The sequence below is a fragment of the Haemorhous mexicanus genome, chromosome 4 (assembly GCF_027477595.1).
Source record: "Haemorhous mexicanus isolate bHaeMex1 chromosome 4, bHaeMex1.pri, whole genome shotgun sequence".
In the NCBI taxonomy this organism is placed as follows: Eukaryota; Metazoa; Chordata; class Aves; order Passeriformes; family Fringillidae; genus Haemorhous; species Haemorhous mexicanus.
In genome coordinates, this window is record NC_082344.1 from 11,861,479 (window position 1) to 11,877,975 (window position 16,497).

At 42.9% G+C, this 16,497-nt stretch overlaps 2 protein-coding genes across 2 annotated transcripts in view; one reads left to right on the top strand and one right to left on the bottom strand.

The window, feature by feature from the left end:
- Positions 1-801: 801 nt before the first annotated feature.
- NDUFC1 (NADH:ubiquinone oxidoreductase subunit C1) lies at positions 802-3,748 on the bottom strand. The gene is made up of 4 exons (XM_059843805.1): positions 3,450-3,748; positions 2,628-2,731; positions 1,686-1,765; positions 802-972 (listed from the first exon to the last, which is right to left on the bottom strand). Coding segments are annotated over exons 1-4 (246 nt in total). The 5' UTR covers positions 3,511-3,748; the 3' UTR covers positions 802-971.
- Positions 3,749-3,838: 90 nt separating this feature from the next.
- Positions 3,839-16,497, top strand: part of NAA15 (N-alpha-acetyltransferase 15, NatA auxiliary subunit) — a 37,605-nt gene continuing 24,946 nt past the window's right edge. Inside the window, exon 1 of the mRNA XM_059843802.1 lies at positions 3,839-4,133. Coding sequence (XP_059699785.1) covers positions 4,080-4,133 — 54 coding nt within the window. The 5' untranslated portion in view covers positions 3,839-4,079. The remainder of the gene's footprint in view (positions 4,134-16,497) is intronic.

Consider the following 16,497-nt stretch of genomic DNA (forward strand, 5'->3'; position numbering starts at 1 on the left):
CTTCGGTACTGACCGCAACAACAGACCCGGAATAATAAGGATGGCATTTACCAAGGAGTGGGAAGATAGGAAGGAACTAGTTTTACTTAAAAAGGAATTTGTCCAAGAAAAAAAAAAAATTAGAAATCAACTAAATTCACGGCAAAAGGCACTCGGGTTAAGCACGGCGCCAAAGGCGTTCGGCGTCAGCAGTGAAACACTAGAAGTGAATTGCTGCTCTGGGATCATGTCGACTGTGACAGTGATGGGCATCTCCTGGTCAAACTTGTGCAGCTATCCTTGTCCTACCCACACTGTTAGGCAGTAGCCCTGTTTCCCTTCCTTTTTCTATACAGAGCTTCTTTGTTCCCTAATGATCATCTAATGCCATCATATTCTGCCATGATGCCTTTCTTCCAGCCTTTGTCCTTGACTGACCTTGATGCTAGAAGAGAGGGCAGAAGTGTTCAGAAGGCAGTGCTCACACCCAAGGCTGACATGGGCTGTGCAGTCCATCCCCTGTGGGCACCTTTCAGGCACAGCCAGTCCCCAAAATGCTCACAGGAAAATGCATACTTTATACAGATCCTATTCTTATATTTGCTTATTTTATAAATTTAGCAGTGAAAGTGATGGCAGAGCAAGACTACACTTCTGGAATATTTACTGAACTTCATCTGAACTGATGTTTAATTTTGTAATAAACCTTCCAGAATAGCAAAAACAGTTTTGAAAATAAGACTGATAAACTATGAAATAGAAATGAAAACATAAAACAACTTCAAGACCAGCAGAATGAAATATTAATGGTAAAGAAAGTAGTTTCAGGTTTCTTCAAGACTTTATAATTTATTTTTAATTATGCACATGAAATGTATGAACATACAAGTAATTAGGTAACTTTTTACTTCTTCTGTGCTCATTTATTCGTAGGACAATGACCCCATACACTTGGCCCTGTAGTGCACATCTCTTTGTGACCATGTCATCAGCCTAAGAAAGAAAAGAAAAAATTCTTGGCAATAAGAAAAATAGATGTGATGAAAGTGGCAAGAAAAGTCTCATAACATCCTGCATTTTTATCTGTAGAGCAATGTTTATGGGGAAAAATAACCACAGCACAAGTTTTTCTATAGTATAAGGATTTTTTTCATGTGGCATATTAATTCCTCTGAGGCCATAATCCCCAAAGATTTCTTAGCTAGCAGAAACACAAACTATATTTTTTATACTGAAAAGGGACAATGACTACATACACTTTGCCCTATAGTGCACATCAACAGGCACAGACACCACTGTACACATGTTAAAAGAAAAAACAAGATGAAAGATAAGCTATCATTAGTCACTCTTGTTTCCCTGCCACTGAGCCACTTACTCATTTAAGGTATTAAATTTACAACCTTTATTTATTGCAGACATTGTAGGAGATGTACTATTTTCTAAGAGTTTGCATGCTCAAGATAGAAAGCTAAGAGGGAATACACACACAAGTGAATATATAAAAATACAGATCAGCCACCTTATAATTTTAAACCTGGGAATGATTTAAAATTATTTAAAAGAATAGCAAAAGCCAAAATGCAAAATACCGAGGAAAAAAAGAAGACTATAAGTCAGTTCAGTATCTTGACTCCTAAAAGATGTCAAAGATCTTCAGAATTTGTGTTCAGCTAAGTCAAAAGCATTTGTATGTGCATACTTACTATGAACATTGTGTACACTTATGTGCTCTCGCTTTTCTTCTTTCATATTCCATTACATCTTCTTCATGCTGCTTGATCAGCTATAAGAGAGCAGTATATTATAAACATCTACACAATTCACAGCTGGATCCAGACAACAGAGAGAGTTTACAGAATATCAAATACCTGTTATCAGAATGCAAACCAGTATGTAACTGGGACCGTCCAGAACACAACATATCTAAATTAACAACTGAAAAAGTTGTGAAAACAATGCCTCACAAGACAAACATTTTCTCTTGACCACATGGTGGGGATCCCACTACCAGTTATAATTCACCACCCCCAAAAAAGGGAGAAACCCCAAAGGGACTCCATCCCACCCTGAAAACACTGTCACCATGGGGAGTGCTGTGATCCTGCACAAATCTTCCTGAGAGCTACTACACCCTGCTTGCTTTAACACCATAAAGTCTGTGAGTTCTCTGAAACAGAGAGCATCTTACATCTGCACTTTGCTCAGGAAAAAGGGGGTCTTAATCTATTGAAATCAGCTAAAACCACTTTAACCAGCTGAAAAGTGAGAAGAGAAGAGAACACATTGGTAGTCTGATAAATACAACACTATCTGGGCACATCCCTAGGTCTTCTCTTGTTTTGGAAAGACTATGGGGAAAACACTGCGAAAGCATTAATCCAACAGGCTTGAAGAATTAACTCTGTTGTGGCTGTTTTAAGTTTGCAACAGAGAGAAGCTTAAGAAGTTGTTAATTTCTTAAAATAAGAGCACAACATAATGCTGGGAAAACATAAGTAATGAACATAATCATGCTTCAAATTTGACACCTGCTATGACCATCCATTGCCTCAGTAAACTCAGCTGGTTGCAGTCACTGCATTCATATCACTATTACGATTTTTAAGGAATAGTCAAGTTCAACAAAACCAAATCAAAACACTTACGAGAGCCCACAAGGCAGCACTGGTGCCAAACGCCAAGCCAACTCCCAGCCAGTTTGGTTGGGCATTATTTGCTTTGTTCACAACAGATGCAGAACGAGTAAAAGCTAAAAAGGCACAAGATTACAAATGCATTAACATTCTTCAGGGTTAGACTACCAAGCATTTACTGACATTCATGCAATCTGGGAAAACAACCAAACCACAACAACAAACCCCGAGCGAATGCAATGATGAAGTGGTCTCAATAACAGTGTTATAACCTATCCCTATGTAGGATCCCCGCAGCACACGCTCGCTGACGCGCGAGAGAGGGCACGGGGGGTGCTGCCAACCACTCAAAAGCAGTGATTTTTGCCCGTTCCCCGGCCACAGTAACAATTTCCCCCCGGGTCTTCTGCTCTATAAGGATGTCTCTCACTGTCCCCTGCCTAAAGCCCCCAGCCCCGGGCCTTCCCCACCTCCGATCCCCCTCTAATCAAGCGCGCTACGGGCACAGCCCTCCAGGGAAGGGCCGGCACCACCATTGCGGAGAGACGTGGTGAGCCCTCCCCCCGGCCTGGAAGCAACACCAACTTAAAACACATAAATAAAAGATTAGAAAATAACTAATGGGCTTCGATTAAAAACAGTAAAAGGAGAGAAGCTACCACCGAAGCTTCCTCTAACGCCAGACGCGGACTGGCTGGCGGGGACGCCGCCGCCTGACTAGGTCAATAGGCCGGGCCGGGCCGGGCCGGGCCGGGCCCGACCGAGCCAGGCCGGACCGGAGCAAAGCCCACCAGCCTGCCCCGAAGGGGCTCTCCCCCTACCACCGCCGCTCACCAAGGCTGGGTGGTGCCGTCACCAGCCCCCAGCGCCTCACCGCCCTCAGGCCCGCCGCCATCTTGTCGAGCGGACCCGGCTCCGCCCGCGGGGGTGGGATCACCCCGCCCCGCCCGTGCCCCGGCGCCCGGGCGGGCGAGCTCCGCCGCGCGAGACCCGGCGGGCCCTGCGCAACCCCATGGCTCTCCGCTCTTTCCCGCCCGCCGCCGGCACCGGGCAGCGGCGCCGCCGCTCCGGAACCACCCCGGGCCGGCCCCGGCTCCGCGGCGGAGCCCGCACAATGGGCGAGGCGGGGCCGGCGCGGGGCCGCGGCGCATGCGCGGGGACGCCGTGACCCGGCTGGGGAAGCGCCGCGCTGCCATTTTGGCGGCGGCTCGGCGGCCGCTCGGGACCACGTGAGCGCGCCCGGGGCTGGCGCGGGGAGCCCGGCGCGCGCGGCGGCCGGAGGGGCCGGGAAGGACTTGGAAGGGCCGGGCCCGCGGGCGGCAGGCGGCGGGAGCGGCTAAATTCCAGCGGGGAGGCTCACGGCGGCGGTGGCCGAGCGGCGGAGACGGGACGTAGCACGCCCGCCCGCCCACTCAGTCTCCTCCTCGGAACCCTTCGGCGGCGCCGGAGCCGGCGGCGGGGAGGATGCCGTCCGTGAGCCTGCCGCCCAAGGAAAACGCGCTCTTCAAGCGCATCCTGGTGAGTGGCGGAGCGGGAGGCCCGGGCTCGGCTGCGGGGAGCGGGTTGAGGAGGCCCCAGCTCGTACCCGGAGCCGGCGGGGAGCAGAGTCCCGGCGCCACCACCCCGGCCGCGGCTCCTTACGGCCGGGGCAGGCCGGCCCCAGCGCCGCCCGTCACCTGCACCCTGTCCCGCCTGGCTGGGGCCGCGCTGGGGCCGCCGCGTCCGCCCGCTCGCCCACCGGGTCCCGTCGCTGGCCGCGGTGAGGCACCCCGGGCTCCGGGAAATGCCCCGCGGCCGCTTCATTCATCGCTCGCCGTTGCAGACGCTGTCCTGCCGAACACCTACCCTGGGTTCGCTTTATTTTTTTTTTTCTTTTATAACTCATTGTTTTGCTGTAGGCAATAACCGTGTTTGTTGCTCGGTGAGAAGATGGCTTTCGAAGGAGGAAGTGAAGAAGGATGAAGGTTTTGAAGTCTTCCCGAAGTTTAATTTGCGGCCAACTCTTGTGGAAATTTGTCAGTCGATTTTGCTGGGTGGTGGCTGGCGTATGGATGAGAGAACATTCAATGTAATTTAGGCAAGAAGCCTGGTTTTCAGAATGAGGTTAAGATGGTCTACAGTCCAAATACCTGCAAAGTGGGCCCAATTCAGCTACATCTTAAGAAACTTGTTTCATGCGGTGTTGCAGGAGCATTGTGTTTCTGAGGACTTGGGTTGAATTGCAAGTGTCTTAAGTTTGTTAGTGAGCAACTTCAGTGGGTTTATTTAGAAGATTCTGTATATAGATCAAGCTGTTTTCTCTCAGAAGAAGTCAGTTTTGTCTTAAAATCTCATGTTGTCTTTGAAAGAGACTTAGAGTACTATTTTGAGTCATTCCAAAGATCAGAAGTAAGATGAGTACTGTTGTCCTGTTGGAGCAACAGCACTCTTAAGGTTCTCTAAACTTCTGCCACTTAAGTGGGAGGGATGTGTACAGTCTTCTGTCATTTGTTTCCAAAATATTTTATGAAAATTGAGCATGTAGAGCTAGAAAGCCCTATGCACAGGCATGTGGCCATGAGACATGCAGTGTCAGTTGGGGTTAAAAAGTAAATATGAACTATAAATCTGATTTCTGCTTTGAAAGATTCAGTCATGCTTTTGAGTTGGTATGACCTTGTACTGAGTATGTAGTTTTTCATGTGTTATGGGCTGGGACAGATCTAGCCTTGCTGCTCAGTGATCCATCCTTTGCATTGAGGATGGTTTGTGTGATTACAGGGTACACTGAATCAAGGAGCTTGTCCGTGTTTAAATCTGAGCGGGTTTGGTTGGTTTTTTGTTCCTTTCCTTTTTTTTCTTTCTTTTTTTTTTTAAATTTTTTCCTTTGCTTGGATATGTCTCAGTATTTGTGTGGAGGGCAGGAACAAATAAGGAAAAAGAGTGTCTTTGGAGAAAGTGCTGGCTCAGCACCCTTGTATTCATAACCTGATTCAGACTAGAAAAGGTGTGCCCCAGTGCAAGCAGATTTCTGTACACTTTTTTTTTAAACTGAAGGTCTTTAATAAAAATTGTGGTGTTCGAGATATCTGGATAGGCTAAAAGCTGTTGTGTCATTGTGATCTTTTCCTGTCTCTCACAGGGATGAGCCTGGGAGACAGATGTGTAGTCTGGTATTTAAGACTCCCTTGTGATGTGGTATCTTTATAACACGTGGTGGATAGAAAAGGCTCAAAGCTCGTTTTCTTCACGCTGAAAATTTTGCTAATGAACTGCTTGTATGCCCTGTTACAGATAATGACCCTACTTTGTGAAGTTTTAGTTATGTGTTTGACTTGAATTAGTGAGACATCTTTTAGGAAGTCCTAAGTGCGGGCCATAAGAAAAATTACTTCCGTTCTGTGCCGTCACTCTTCCCTTCACACCTCTGTCATCCTGCAGCCTCTCCTCATTCTACACATCTTTTCTGGAGACTGTAGCACTTCTATCTCTGCCACATCTTGTAGTGTTCTGTGGGAAGCTGAACAGCAGTAGGAAGAGCTGCCTGTGCAGCTCTGAGCCCCCTGCCAGGAAGGAGGTGGTCCTGGGTAAACCCATGCTGCCTCCTGGTGCAGCCTGGCCATATGTCCTGTTCAGCATGCCTGGGTGAGGTTTTTTCAACAGATGCTTTGGGAACTGGCCCAGGTGTTACTGAAAGGATGCAATACCTTGCAGATATGTAATTGCTGGTGCAAAGGCTGTTAACACAAGTATAAACCCATTCCCATTCTGAATCTCATGGAAGTAATAAGCACAGGAGCTAAGTGGGTAACTGCCATGTGTTTTTGCAAGTGAAGCATAAAGTTGGGGTGTTTTTCAATCTGTTTTGGGTGTGTTTTCAATTCCTGAGGCCTCATTTTTTTTCTTTTTTAAGATGTATACCTGTAACACAAATGTTACCAGCCTGCCCAGCTTTGCATAGCAAAAGGCAATAATTAGCTTTTAGAGTTTGGTTGTTTTGTTTGTTCCATAGTAAGCATCTTGCATGGTCAGTGCCTATCTCATGTGAATGGGTTTGCTCACAAGCCAGCATTTCCACTTACCTGACAAATTCTGAGGTCAGAAGTGTGTACACTTTGTCTTTGTGTGTTCAACACACTGTAACCAGACTAACCTCTTCTAGTCACTTTACAGGCATGTAGAGTTTCTAATAGAAACATTTTTCCATTTGAAAGACATTTTACAATTCAGAGTTCCTGTAGTACAGCAGGAATCTGCATAATTAGCTTGAATCAAAAAAAAAAAAAAAACACCCACAGGATTAGCAATCACTGTTCTCCTTAAACTTGCACTTCCATTTAAAAAAAGTGTCTAGCTCATAGAGTTTTTATAGTTTTAACTATTTGCTATTAGATCTGCAAGTAGATGTTCTACTGCTCAGAAATTCTGAGGAATTTAGAGCAAAAGTGGATCTCAACATTTGAACATCTGAAATAATTGAGTCTTTATGATTCTTTTGAACACACATAATTCCTAGGCAGTCCAGAAATTATTGGAGAAGAATTCAGATGGAGGCAGGGGAAAGGGTAAAATAGTAAACAGAGCCCAGTAATGGTTAAGTTAGCATTTTGGTATACAGAAGTCTGAATGCACTATGAAGTAATGGAAAAAGTGGTGTACTCCATTTCCTTCTCCCCCCACCTCCCCTTAGGATCAACTGTAGAACTAGTAGTTGTAGGGTGTACGATTGACTGATTTTTAATTAAATATAACTGATGACATTGCTGAACCCTTCCTGGAATTTTGCCAAATTATTCATCTGCTATATTTCGTCAGATACAGTTCATCAGTGATGTTCAGTTTTATTTCACAAATCCCAAAGATAATAATTAAGTTTTCTTTGGATATAGAAGTTAAATATATTTATTGAAAAAGTTTTGAATAAAAATTAAATATAGTGCTGTTAGGGGTGCCATGTATTTTGTGGAAGAGTTTTTTCAGTCTCTTGAAACATCAGGATGAAGTTCTTGGAGTTCTGGTGGTGCGAGTGTTTTTTACCATGTGTTGTGAGCTTAGCCTTTAATGAGCAAAGAGGAAAAAGTCCAAGCATATCAGGGAAAAGTAAAAAGTCATATTTTTTGTTGGAAATGAGCAGTGCAGCTGTGTGTGTGTTCAGTCCTTGTTTAAACAGTTCCACTGGCTCTCAACTCTATTTTGTGCTGTGGAAGTAGTGTACTAAGGAAGATGCTGAAGTGGTCTGAGCTGGTGTATATTGCGTTGTGTGAAGATCAGTTTCCCTGTTCAGGACTGGGGATTAGCCATGGCTGTTTTGACATATGGAGGCTATTAATCTTCCATCTCTATCAGTTTCCTTAGGTGTTGTGCAGGCTTGATTGGGCACGGCCAGAACCTCTGTGCTCCAGTGAGGCATTGCACTAATCAGGGTGTCTGCTGCAGTACAGGGACATTTCCCCTTCATGTGGTCATTTTTACCTTAACTTTGCAGTGCTTGAGGGCAGTGTCTTTTGAGCTGGTGGTCTTCCTTTCCATGCTGCCTTTGACAAGTGCTCTACTAAGTGATGTAGGAACTTCCTGGTGATAAAAAGCCTGTTGAACAACTTCTCTTCCGTGCCTCTGCTGTAAATATGCCAAGTCCCTCGTGCTGGGCCATCTTCCTGTTTCTTCATTCCAGAATCTACTCCCTGTCCCTGCACTTTGGAACTAGACAGACCAGTGCTTCTCCTTTACTAATACTTTCATCAGCATGAATTCTTTAAAAATATTTTTCTGTCATAGAAATTCAGGTGCTGACTTTAAGATTGCTGAGGTGACAAGACTTGAAAATTTCTTCTTAAGTCATCTTAATTCAAGATTAAAGACTTGATTTCTAGAATTTCACTTTTATCAGTAACCTAGTAAATTAGTTTGTTGCAATCGTTGTTGCATTTGCATGGCTGTACAGTAATCAAGTATGCACACCACTGGAATTTTATCATATATTCTCTTTCTGTTGAAATATGGAATTGCTAACATGGGTCTTCCAATTGATTGTCTGTTGAGATGTCAATTACTTCTTTTTTCTTTGCCAAGAGGAATACCCTACATGGGCAGTAGTAGTAGGAAGAGAGATAGTGTCATGGCAGAAACATTGGAATGGAAGTACAGGGTAGACTTGCTGCTTTAAGCAGAATCACTGATCTTATTTTTCAAAACTATTTCTCAAAGCTGCTTAAGAAATTAATTACTGTTTGAGACTTTAGGATGCCATTGAGGATTCACTTGAGCAGTACATGTTACTAAAGCCTTTTCATGAAATTAGGCCATTTTTTGTCACTGGAGCTGTCAGAAATTGTAGAAACACGATTCACTGCTGTAAATTTCCGAGGAGCATAATTTTCTGTTTCGCTGGTGAAAATAAAAGACTCATTAACAAAACCATCGTCAGTTGTAAGATTGTACCCAGTCTTATATTGTTAAGGCTATAGGTACTCTTAATTGAACCCAAAATGGTTTTAATTGGGGCAAGGGAGTTAATTATTTATATGCTACTACCCTTTATTTTGGTTAGAATTTGATGAAGCTGTGTTTATTCTGTTTTTGAAAGGTTTTCTTAATGAGATTTTGTTGATTGGACTTTATCTGGATGTCTCAGGTTTGAATCTCTTGTCTGCAACAGCACTGTGTCAATGCAACAGGAGTGGGCGTAAGGAATTATGCATTTTCTGATTTTGCTGATAGAGGATTTAGAGAAAATTAACAATTTTTCGTTGCCACCCTTAAAAGGAAGGTCAGTGAGAGTTGTTACAAGGATTTCTGTTGGCCCATGTGATACCACAGAATGAAGTTAGCAAACCTTGTAATGTTAAAGAACAACCTTTCTTATCTTAATAGACCTATTTAACTATTTCTCAATGCTCCGTGCTACCAGACCTCATCTTGCATACCTCAGTGCTAAGGGTGAGGAGTACTCTAGGTGTAATATATAGGTAGAAAATGCCAGTAGCCTCACCATCTTGGATTATTTTTTGCGATACATGGATACTTCAGCTCAGGTCTGAGTCCAGAACAACCAAAGCTCCTTTTTACATTTTTTTGCCACATCTTGGAATTTGAATTGATACACTTTGTTTCAGATGATCATTAAAAACCAAGCATATCCTGTGCATACTGGATCTCTTGTGAGACACAGTCAGTTTCTTGATGAGTTCAGGGATGAAGCCTGAATGTGGAGGTTCCAGGGTCATGAACAGAAGTCAGTGTATTTTAGTTGACAGGGCCAAATTCATGGTAATTCTCCCCGAGAGGAGATTAATGTAAGCAAGTACAGGCCAACAGAACTGATTTTTGAATAATGGGTTTTTTCAGCAAGTCTGTCTTCAGTAGGTGAGGATTTCTAGTCTTCTGGAAGAGCCATAGTTAACTATTTGTCAGCCCCTGTTTCCAGCTGAATTTTCTGAAATAAAGGAATGAGACCAATTCAAAAGCATAGACATAGCATAGTTTTTTTTTCTGCCTTAGTATTAAATAAAAAGGTACACATATTTCTTAGATTCTTCCTAACTAATTTGAATTTCAATTTTTTCTATTCCTCTGGTTGTATGCTATCAAGCACTGCTAGTTAGGAAGATATCAGTGACTTACAAAAGGTAAAGCATGCTGTGCAGAGGAGGATTTATTAATCCCTTGAACCAGGCAATTGTTGAAGCTGTTTGTTACAATGAACAATTCAATTAATTAACACTTCAGAGCAGTGAAAGAGGATAGTTTGTTGCCCGTTTTCTCCAGAGCTTTTCAGCATTAACACAGCTGCAAGATTTGTGTGGTTTCTTCAGTCCTTGGGTTTATACATCTTATGTTTGCCATGAAATTCAGTCATTGTGGAATATCTTTTGCCTGGAGCTGCTGAGCTGTTTGATAAGGTTAGTGCTCAAAGAACCCACTAATTCATAGTGAGTAGTAGCTCCTAATGCTTCCAGCTTTCAGCATCTTCTTTACTGCATTTAGCTTGAATTAGTGCACCTTAGTGACTTGACCTGATCTCATCCACCTGTAGAGAGAGGAATTGTGCTGGAAAACAGCCTTGAGCTGCCCAGCACCTGAGTTTACTATCTTTTAAGTACTGCCTCCAAACCGTGCTGGAAGAAATAGATAGAATCAGAGTGGCAGTAGTGCATGAGCTGCACTGTAAGTGCACACCTTAGGTAATGCAAAGGCCAGGGATTCCAATGCTTCCTGCTGCAAGAGATCTCCCAGCATCATAGTTGCCAGTGTTGCCATGGGATGCCCCAAGTGTACATCCATGACTGCCACTGGGAGAAACTGTGGGGTCCTCTAAGAGCACACTGCTGTAGTTGAAAGGGTTTATTGTGGAATCATAGAATAATTTTGGTTGGAAGGGACCTTTGAAGGTCATCTAGTTCAACTCCTCTTCCATCATGGATCGGCTCAAGCCTCAAAACCCTAGGGAAGAGGACAGCAGTGTCAAATTTGTGAGTTGTTTTGTTTGAGCAGCCCCTTCTTCATTGTACTTCCTCCTGGGGCCTTGCACGTAAAGCGTTCACCTGTGCCTATGTGTAGATCAGCTGTCCTGGTTACTCTTGTGTACGATGAGGAATAGTCTGCAATATATTTCCTCTGCTGATGGCACTGGCTATGTCACTTGCTGAAGAAGAGAAACTGAGTACACTGAACTACAGAGAAGTTCAGTTTGCAGCTTTGATGTCTTTTGGGGCTTAATCTCAATATTGGCACTCATCTGGTGAAGAAAATCATATTCTTCAGCTGGTCTGTCACAGCACTGACTAAATTAGGATGCTTACTTTTACAACATTATTTCTGGGTGAGAAGTGATTTCCTGTGGGGGTTTTGGTGGGGCTTTTCTTTGCTCGGTTTGGGTTGATTGTTTTTAAGCATTGGGGCATTAGGTAGTTTACATTCATTTTACTTCAGTTAAATTTGCAGATGTGGTGTGTTAGGTTGGAGTAAAAAGTGTGACCTGGTAAAACACAGAGTCTCGGAAGAGAAAACAGTTAAAAGTTCTTCATACTGTTTTTTTTTAAATTCTGTCTCCTTAATGGAAATTGCACACTATTTTTGGTTTCTTTTCAATTTCAAAGGGCATAACAATTGGTAATGTGATGCCATTCCACCCACTCGGTTCTGCTATATTGATTTAATTCTCACACTGCTCTTTCTTGTGCTGATTCAAGTAAGAATTAAAAAAAAAAACAGTCAATAATGCCCCAGTGCTCCCACATGTGAGCTTGGGGAATAGATGGTACCTTCTTGTCTTTGATAATTACTCTTGAGGAAAAACCTCTAGTCTTGCATGCTTGCAGGTGAGATGACAAAAGTGGTTTCTCCTTTATGTTGGTCTTCTGTGACTGTCTTAATCTTGCTCATGAAACACTTCTGGGTCTGCTTCTCACCTGTTTAATCAGCTGCAAAATCCAGGCTGGATAGACTCCTTATGAGAGTTTTTGTTTTCTTTCACTGCTGCAAATTAGTTTTAAAACACTCTTCAATCAGCTAGGTTGAACCTATATTTTGATTCTCAAGTGTCCCTGCTTGAAAGGGAGTTTTCTACTTTATATTGTGATTGAGGTGATTCTTTGTGTAGGTTGAGTGGTACTCTGTGGCAGTGTAGATTCAGTGTGAAGCTTCTAATCAGGCTCATGGTAACACCTGGTGTTATGCTGAGCTAGAGCTGTTGAGCTGATCTTAACTCTTGATGTTACTGAACATACAACACACTTTGGTTTGCAGTGTAGTTATTATAAAATGTCTTATAAATAGCACATTTAAGTCTGGATGGCTATTAAATGATTTACCTTAGTTTTTAAATGTTTGCAGGATGTGAAGACTGCTTTGTGATAAAAGAGGTGTGAATATGTGCCAAATATTTCATGTATAAATGGCCGAGTCCAGTCTGCTGTGTGCTGTGTATCTGAACCTGAGGGACATACCTGCATGTCAAAATGCTTCACTTGACTCATGTCTTTAGTTTTAGTTGGAAACACATGTATTTGACCATTAAATGTCTAGTTTGAGAGGGAAGAATTACTTAGGAGGTAAAATCCGCTGCTTGCTTATAGGTAGCTGTCGAGTGTTTGATGCTGGCCAAATGCCAGTGCACCCACAAAAAATCATTCACTCATTCTTCTATGCTATAGTTGAGCAGAGCAAGGGGCAAAGAACAATTAAAAAGGAGTTCATGAGTTGAGGTAAGGATTGGGAAGAAGCATTTTAAGGGCAAAACAGGCATAAAACTTAAAAAGGTTTAAATAAAAAAAAAAATCTATTAAAAGTGTAATGAGAACTAAAACCTTTAGAACACCTTTTCCCTCCTCCAGCCCTTCTTTCCTGCATGGAGACAAAACATGGGGTTTTTAGTCAGTTTGTCACTTCTAAACAATCTTTCTTCAGTTTGCTTAGGGACAGGAGTCTCTTTTGCTCTGCCCATGGGGCCCTTCCCACAGGATACAGTTCTCTGTGAACTCTTCCAATGTAGTTCTAATTTTAACAAGTAGCAGTCCCACCCAAACCTGCTGCAATGTGGGTCCCTCTCACGGGCAAAGCAGTCTTCCCACAACTGCTTTACCATGTCCCATTTGGTTTATGGGGTATACTCTTTTAAAGATGAGTTGTTCTAGTATAAAAGCAAGGGTCTTCTTCCACTGTCTCTAGAAGCAAGGGTTCTTTCTCTCTGTTCAAGCCTCTCACCAGATCACAGCTTTGCAGCATCCACATGCTCTAGTGCAAGCACCTTTTTTGCACAGGCTGCCAGAGAATTCTTCATCCCCTCATGCAATTAATGAATTACAGGGAAACAATTTGTTCTATTATAGTCCTCATCATGGCTTGCAGAAAGAATTTCAGCTCCGACGTCCAGAGCACCTCCTCCTCCCCCTCCCTCTTTTGCATAGACCTTAGTGTCACCATGTTGTTCTCTTCACATATTTTTACCTTTACCTTTTCTGCAACTCAGGAGAGAATTGCTGTTCGTAGGTTCATTTGTTCTCAAGTTCTATCAAAGGTTTTATGGAGTTTTGAAGCACTGAAAGGTTGATCTCATCCGGCCTCTGCATCAGGGAATTGCTTGCCGTGCCTCTCTCTGCTGACCCATGGTCCCCACTGGCACCATGTGAGCCACGCCAGCCACCAGCTCCACTCAGCTTCTCTCCTTGTGCAGGGTGCTGGAAAGGAAGAGCTGTTGCTGCCACTTCTGCCCTTCTGGCTAAAAGCAGCCAAGCAAATCAAGTTCATTGTGAGCTATGCCGAAACAACAGCGGCTGCCACAGCTGCGCTAATCTCGGCTGTGCGGCCATTCCCAGCCGCACTGAGCCCTCCTGGCACTAGCCTCAGCCATGGGGCTGCTCATTCTTGGTGCTGAGATGGGCCCCACTGGCATAACCCTGGTGGCCACGCTAGGAAGGATCCCAGTGGCCCTCTTTACCGCCCCTCCAAGGAGAAAAGGAAAGGAATATTGTGACTTTTTTACTTCTTAAATATGTCATCACAGCAACTTTGCTAACCTCTCTAATTGGGCCAGCCAGTATGTCAGTCATCAGAGCCTTTAGGAATTGGCTCTGGTCGACATTGTAGAAGTTTCAAGGACTTTTTTTTTTTTTTCAGAAGTAGCCTCTGCGGCTTCCTCTGTCACCGCTAAAAGCCAGATTGTGTTAAACTTACACAGTAGCAAACAATTAGAGAGCCTAGTTGTGTAAATTTCAAAAATATAACAATCTCTAAAATGCTCTTGTGACAGTGTATTTGCTTATACTATATGTAAAGAAAAGAGTGCTGAATTAAGTTTGGATGAAAGTCATTTCTGCTGTTGTAAGCAGCTCTTAGTGCTACTGTAATCAGTAGCATGGCCTTTGTATAACAACCTTGTGGTTACCTTGTTCAGGATTCCATGTCAGTGTGTTCACTACCTGTAGGTTTGGCAGCAAGGTTTAGAGAGTAGAGGAGAAGATTAAAAAATGGAAAGCTGGGGCAAGGGGGGAACAAACTCCATGTAGCCATGAGCTGTGACTAGATGTAGGTAAGCTATAAATAGTGGGGGTCTTTTCACCTTTCCTCATGGCAGCCACCAAAGAAGAAATGCGGAGGAATTTATTGACATTTGACACTGTGAGCCATGTGCACATGTAAGGCATCTGCTGGCCAAGACCGAGTCTGCACAGATGCCTTAATACAGTTTAGAGAACTTCAGAATACAAGCCCTCCTTCCACCTCAGACTTGGAATTCTAGAGAATATAGGCTATCTCTTTCTTACAACTTCTGTGTCAGTCTGACTAGTAATTGCTGTGCATTCTGATCCTTTGAACAAGTACTTGGTGTGGTTGGACAAGCAGTGTAAATGCAAATTGTCATTTACCTCCTATAGTCTTGCATGATTTTGAAGGAGACATACTTTGCCTGCCTCATCTTACTAATTCTTTGTGCAATTGTATTAAAGCAGATGTTATTTCCTTGCTATAAAGACAAAAAGTTACTTAAGGGATATAAAAAGAACCTTGGTATGTTTAGAATAGGTTGTAATTCTGGCCACAGCATGTATAGAAAAGCTTGTTAGATATCTTTAAAGATATGGTAATTATTAAACTAAAAGCTTTGAAGGACAGGAAGTGTGTAATAGGTTCAGTACTGATATAGAGTCAGATTCTGTTCTTCTGAAGCATTAGCCTTCTTAACCTTACTCTTTTAAAGTTTAGCTTTTATGTTTTCTCATTGCGTGATGTCACAAGTTGTAGCTGTAGCACTTGTCTGTCAAGCATCACAAGCACACTCCCTGCTGGTTTTGAAGTTTACATGTGCAGGAATTTAGCTTAGTGCAGGCAACTGTGCTCTTCTAGCCATCTCTGGAACAGCGAAATGTGTTACTTCTGCAGAACATCTGTCCTAAAGTAAGGGTTGGAGCTCTAGGAATGACAAGCTATTCATCTGGGAGGAATCAAGTTACCCAGATGAATAAAATTCCTGTTTCCAGGAAGCCTGTGTCTTTATGTCCCAAGAATAGTTGACATGTCACCATTCCTGCTTCTGTGATTTTTTTCTTTTTTTAATTTAATTGCTTGTTCTTTATTCTTCTCTTACTCAGAAACTACTTACTTGCTTAAGGATCTCCTTTCCCAGGTTGTGTATATATTTTCTGTCTCCTTTTTAAAAGAGTTTTGTTTGAATTGTCTATTCCCTTGAAAATATAGGTTCACTGATGTTTGTACCAGCCATGGTTGCATATGATTGTATCCTGGCTTCCTTCTGTCTCATTCACACCTTAATTTAAGCTTGTTAGTCCATAATCTCTCTGGAGTATGAGTTAAGTATGTGCACAGCTTCAGGCAGGGGAATCTCAATATGCTGTTGGGCCCACTATGAGGAAACAGTCTCTTCTTTTTTGAAGAACTCAATTTCATTTGTTCCCTTCCTTCCATTGTCAAAACATACAGTATGCACATAGAACACATACACAGCATAAGGAAACGCATTAAAAACCACAATTTGAAGTGTTTGCATTAACAGAATGAAATAACCTTGAAAGTATTAACTAGAAAACTTGGTGAAATTGTGTACAGGAAATCATTCCAACTTGGCTTGATCTAGAACTAACTTGTCAAAGGAGACCTTTGATGCTTCACTGGGGAGTATACATGGCTATGTCTATATATAGAGCTATATTTTGGAGATAAAAGTATACCCAGGTTGTTTCCTGTTAATTTGTTGGCCCTGTCCAAGTAGTTTCTGGGTTATGAGATGTAAGTGGATATAAACTTGTAAATCTTTCCTTCATGAAGCCTAAAGGAAAAATTTGTTAAAATTCTCGGTGTGTTTCCTCTGTTCCAAACTACGTTGCTTTATAAGCTCTGTATCACCCCAGAAAATTTTATGTGCAAATATTTCCTGTCTCTGACATGTATC

Bases quoted from the DNA above. Each gene is read 5' to 3' on its own strand.
- NDUFC1 (XM_059843805.1), bottom strand. From the start codon at position 3,510: ATGGCGGCGGGCCTGAGGGCGGTGAGGCGCTGGGGGCTGGTGACGGCA. The intron at 2,732-3,449 runs GTGAGCGGCGGT...GTGCCTTTTTAG, and splicing joins GACGGCACCACCCAGCCTTG to CTTTTACTCGTTCTGCATCT. The intron at 1,766-2,627 runs GTAAGTGTTTTG...GCTCTCTTATAG, and splicing joins GTGCTGCCTTGTGGGCTCTC to CTGATCAAGCAGCATGAAGA.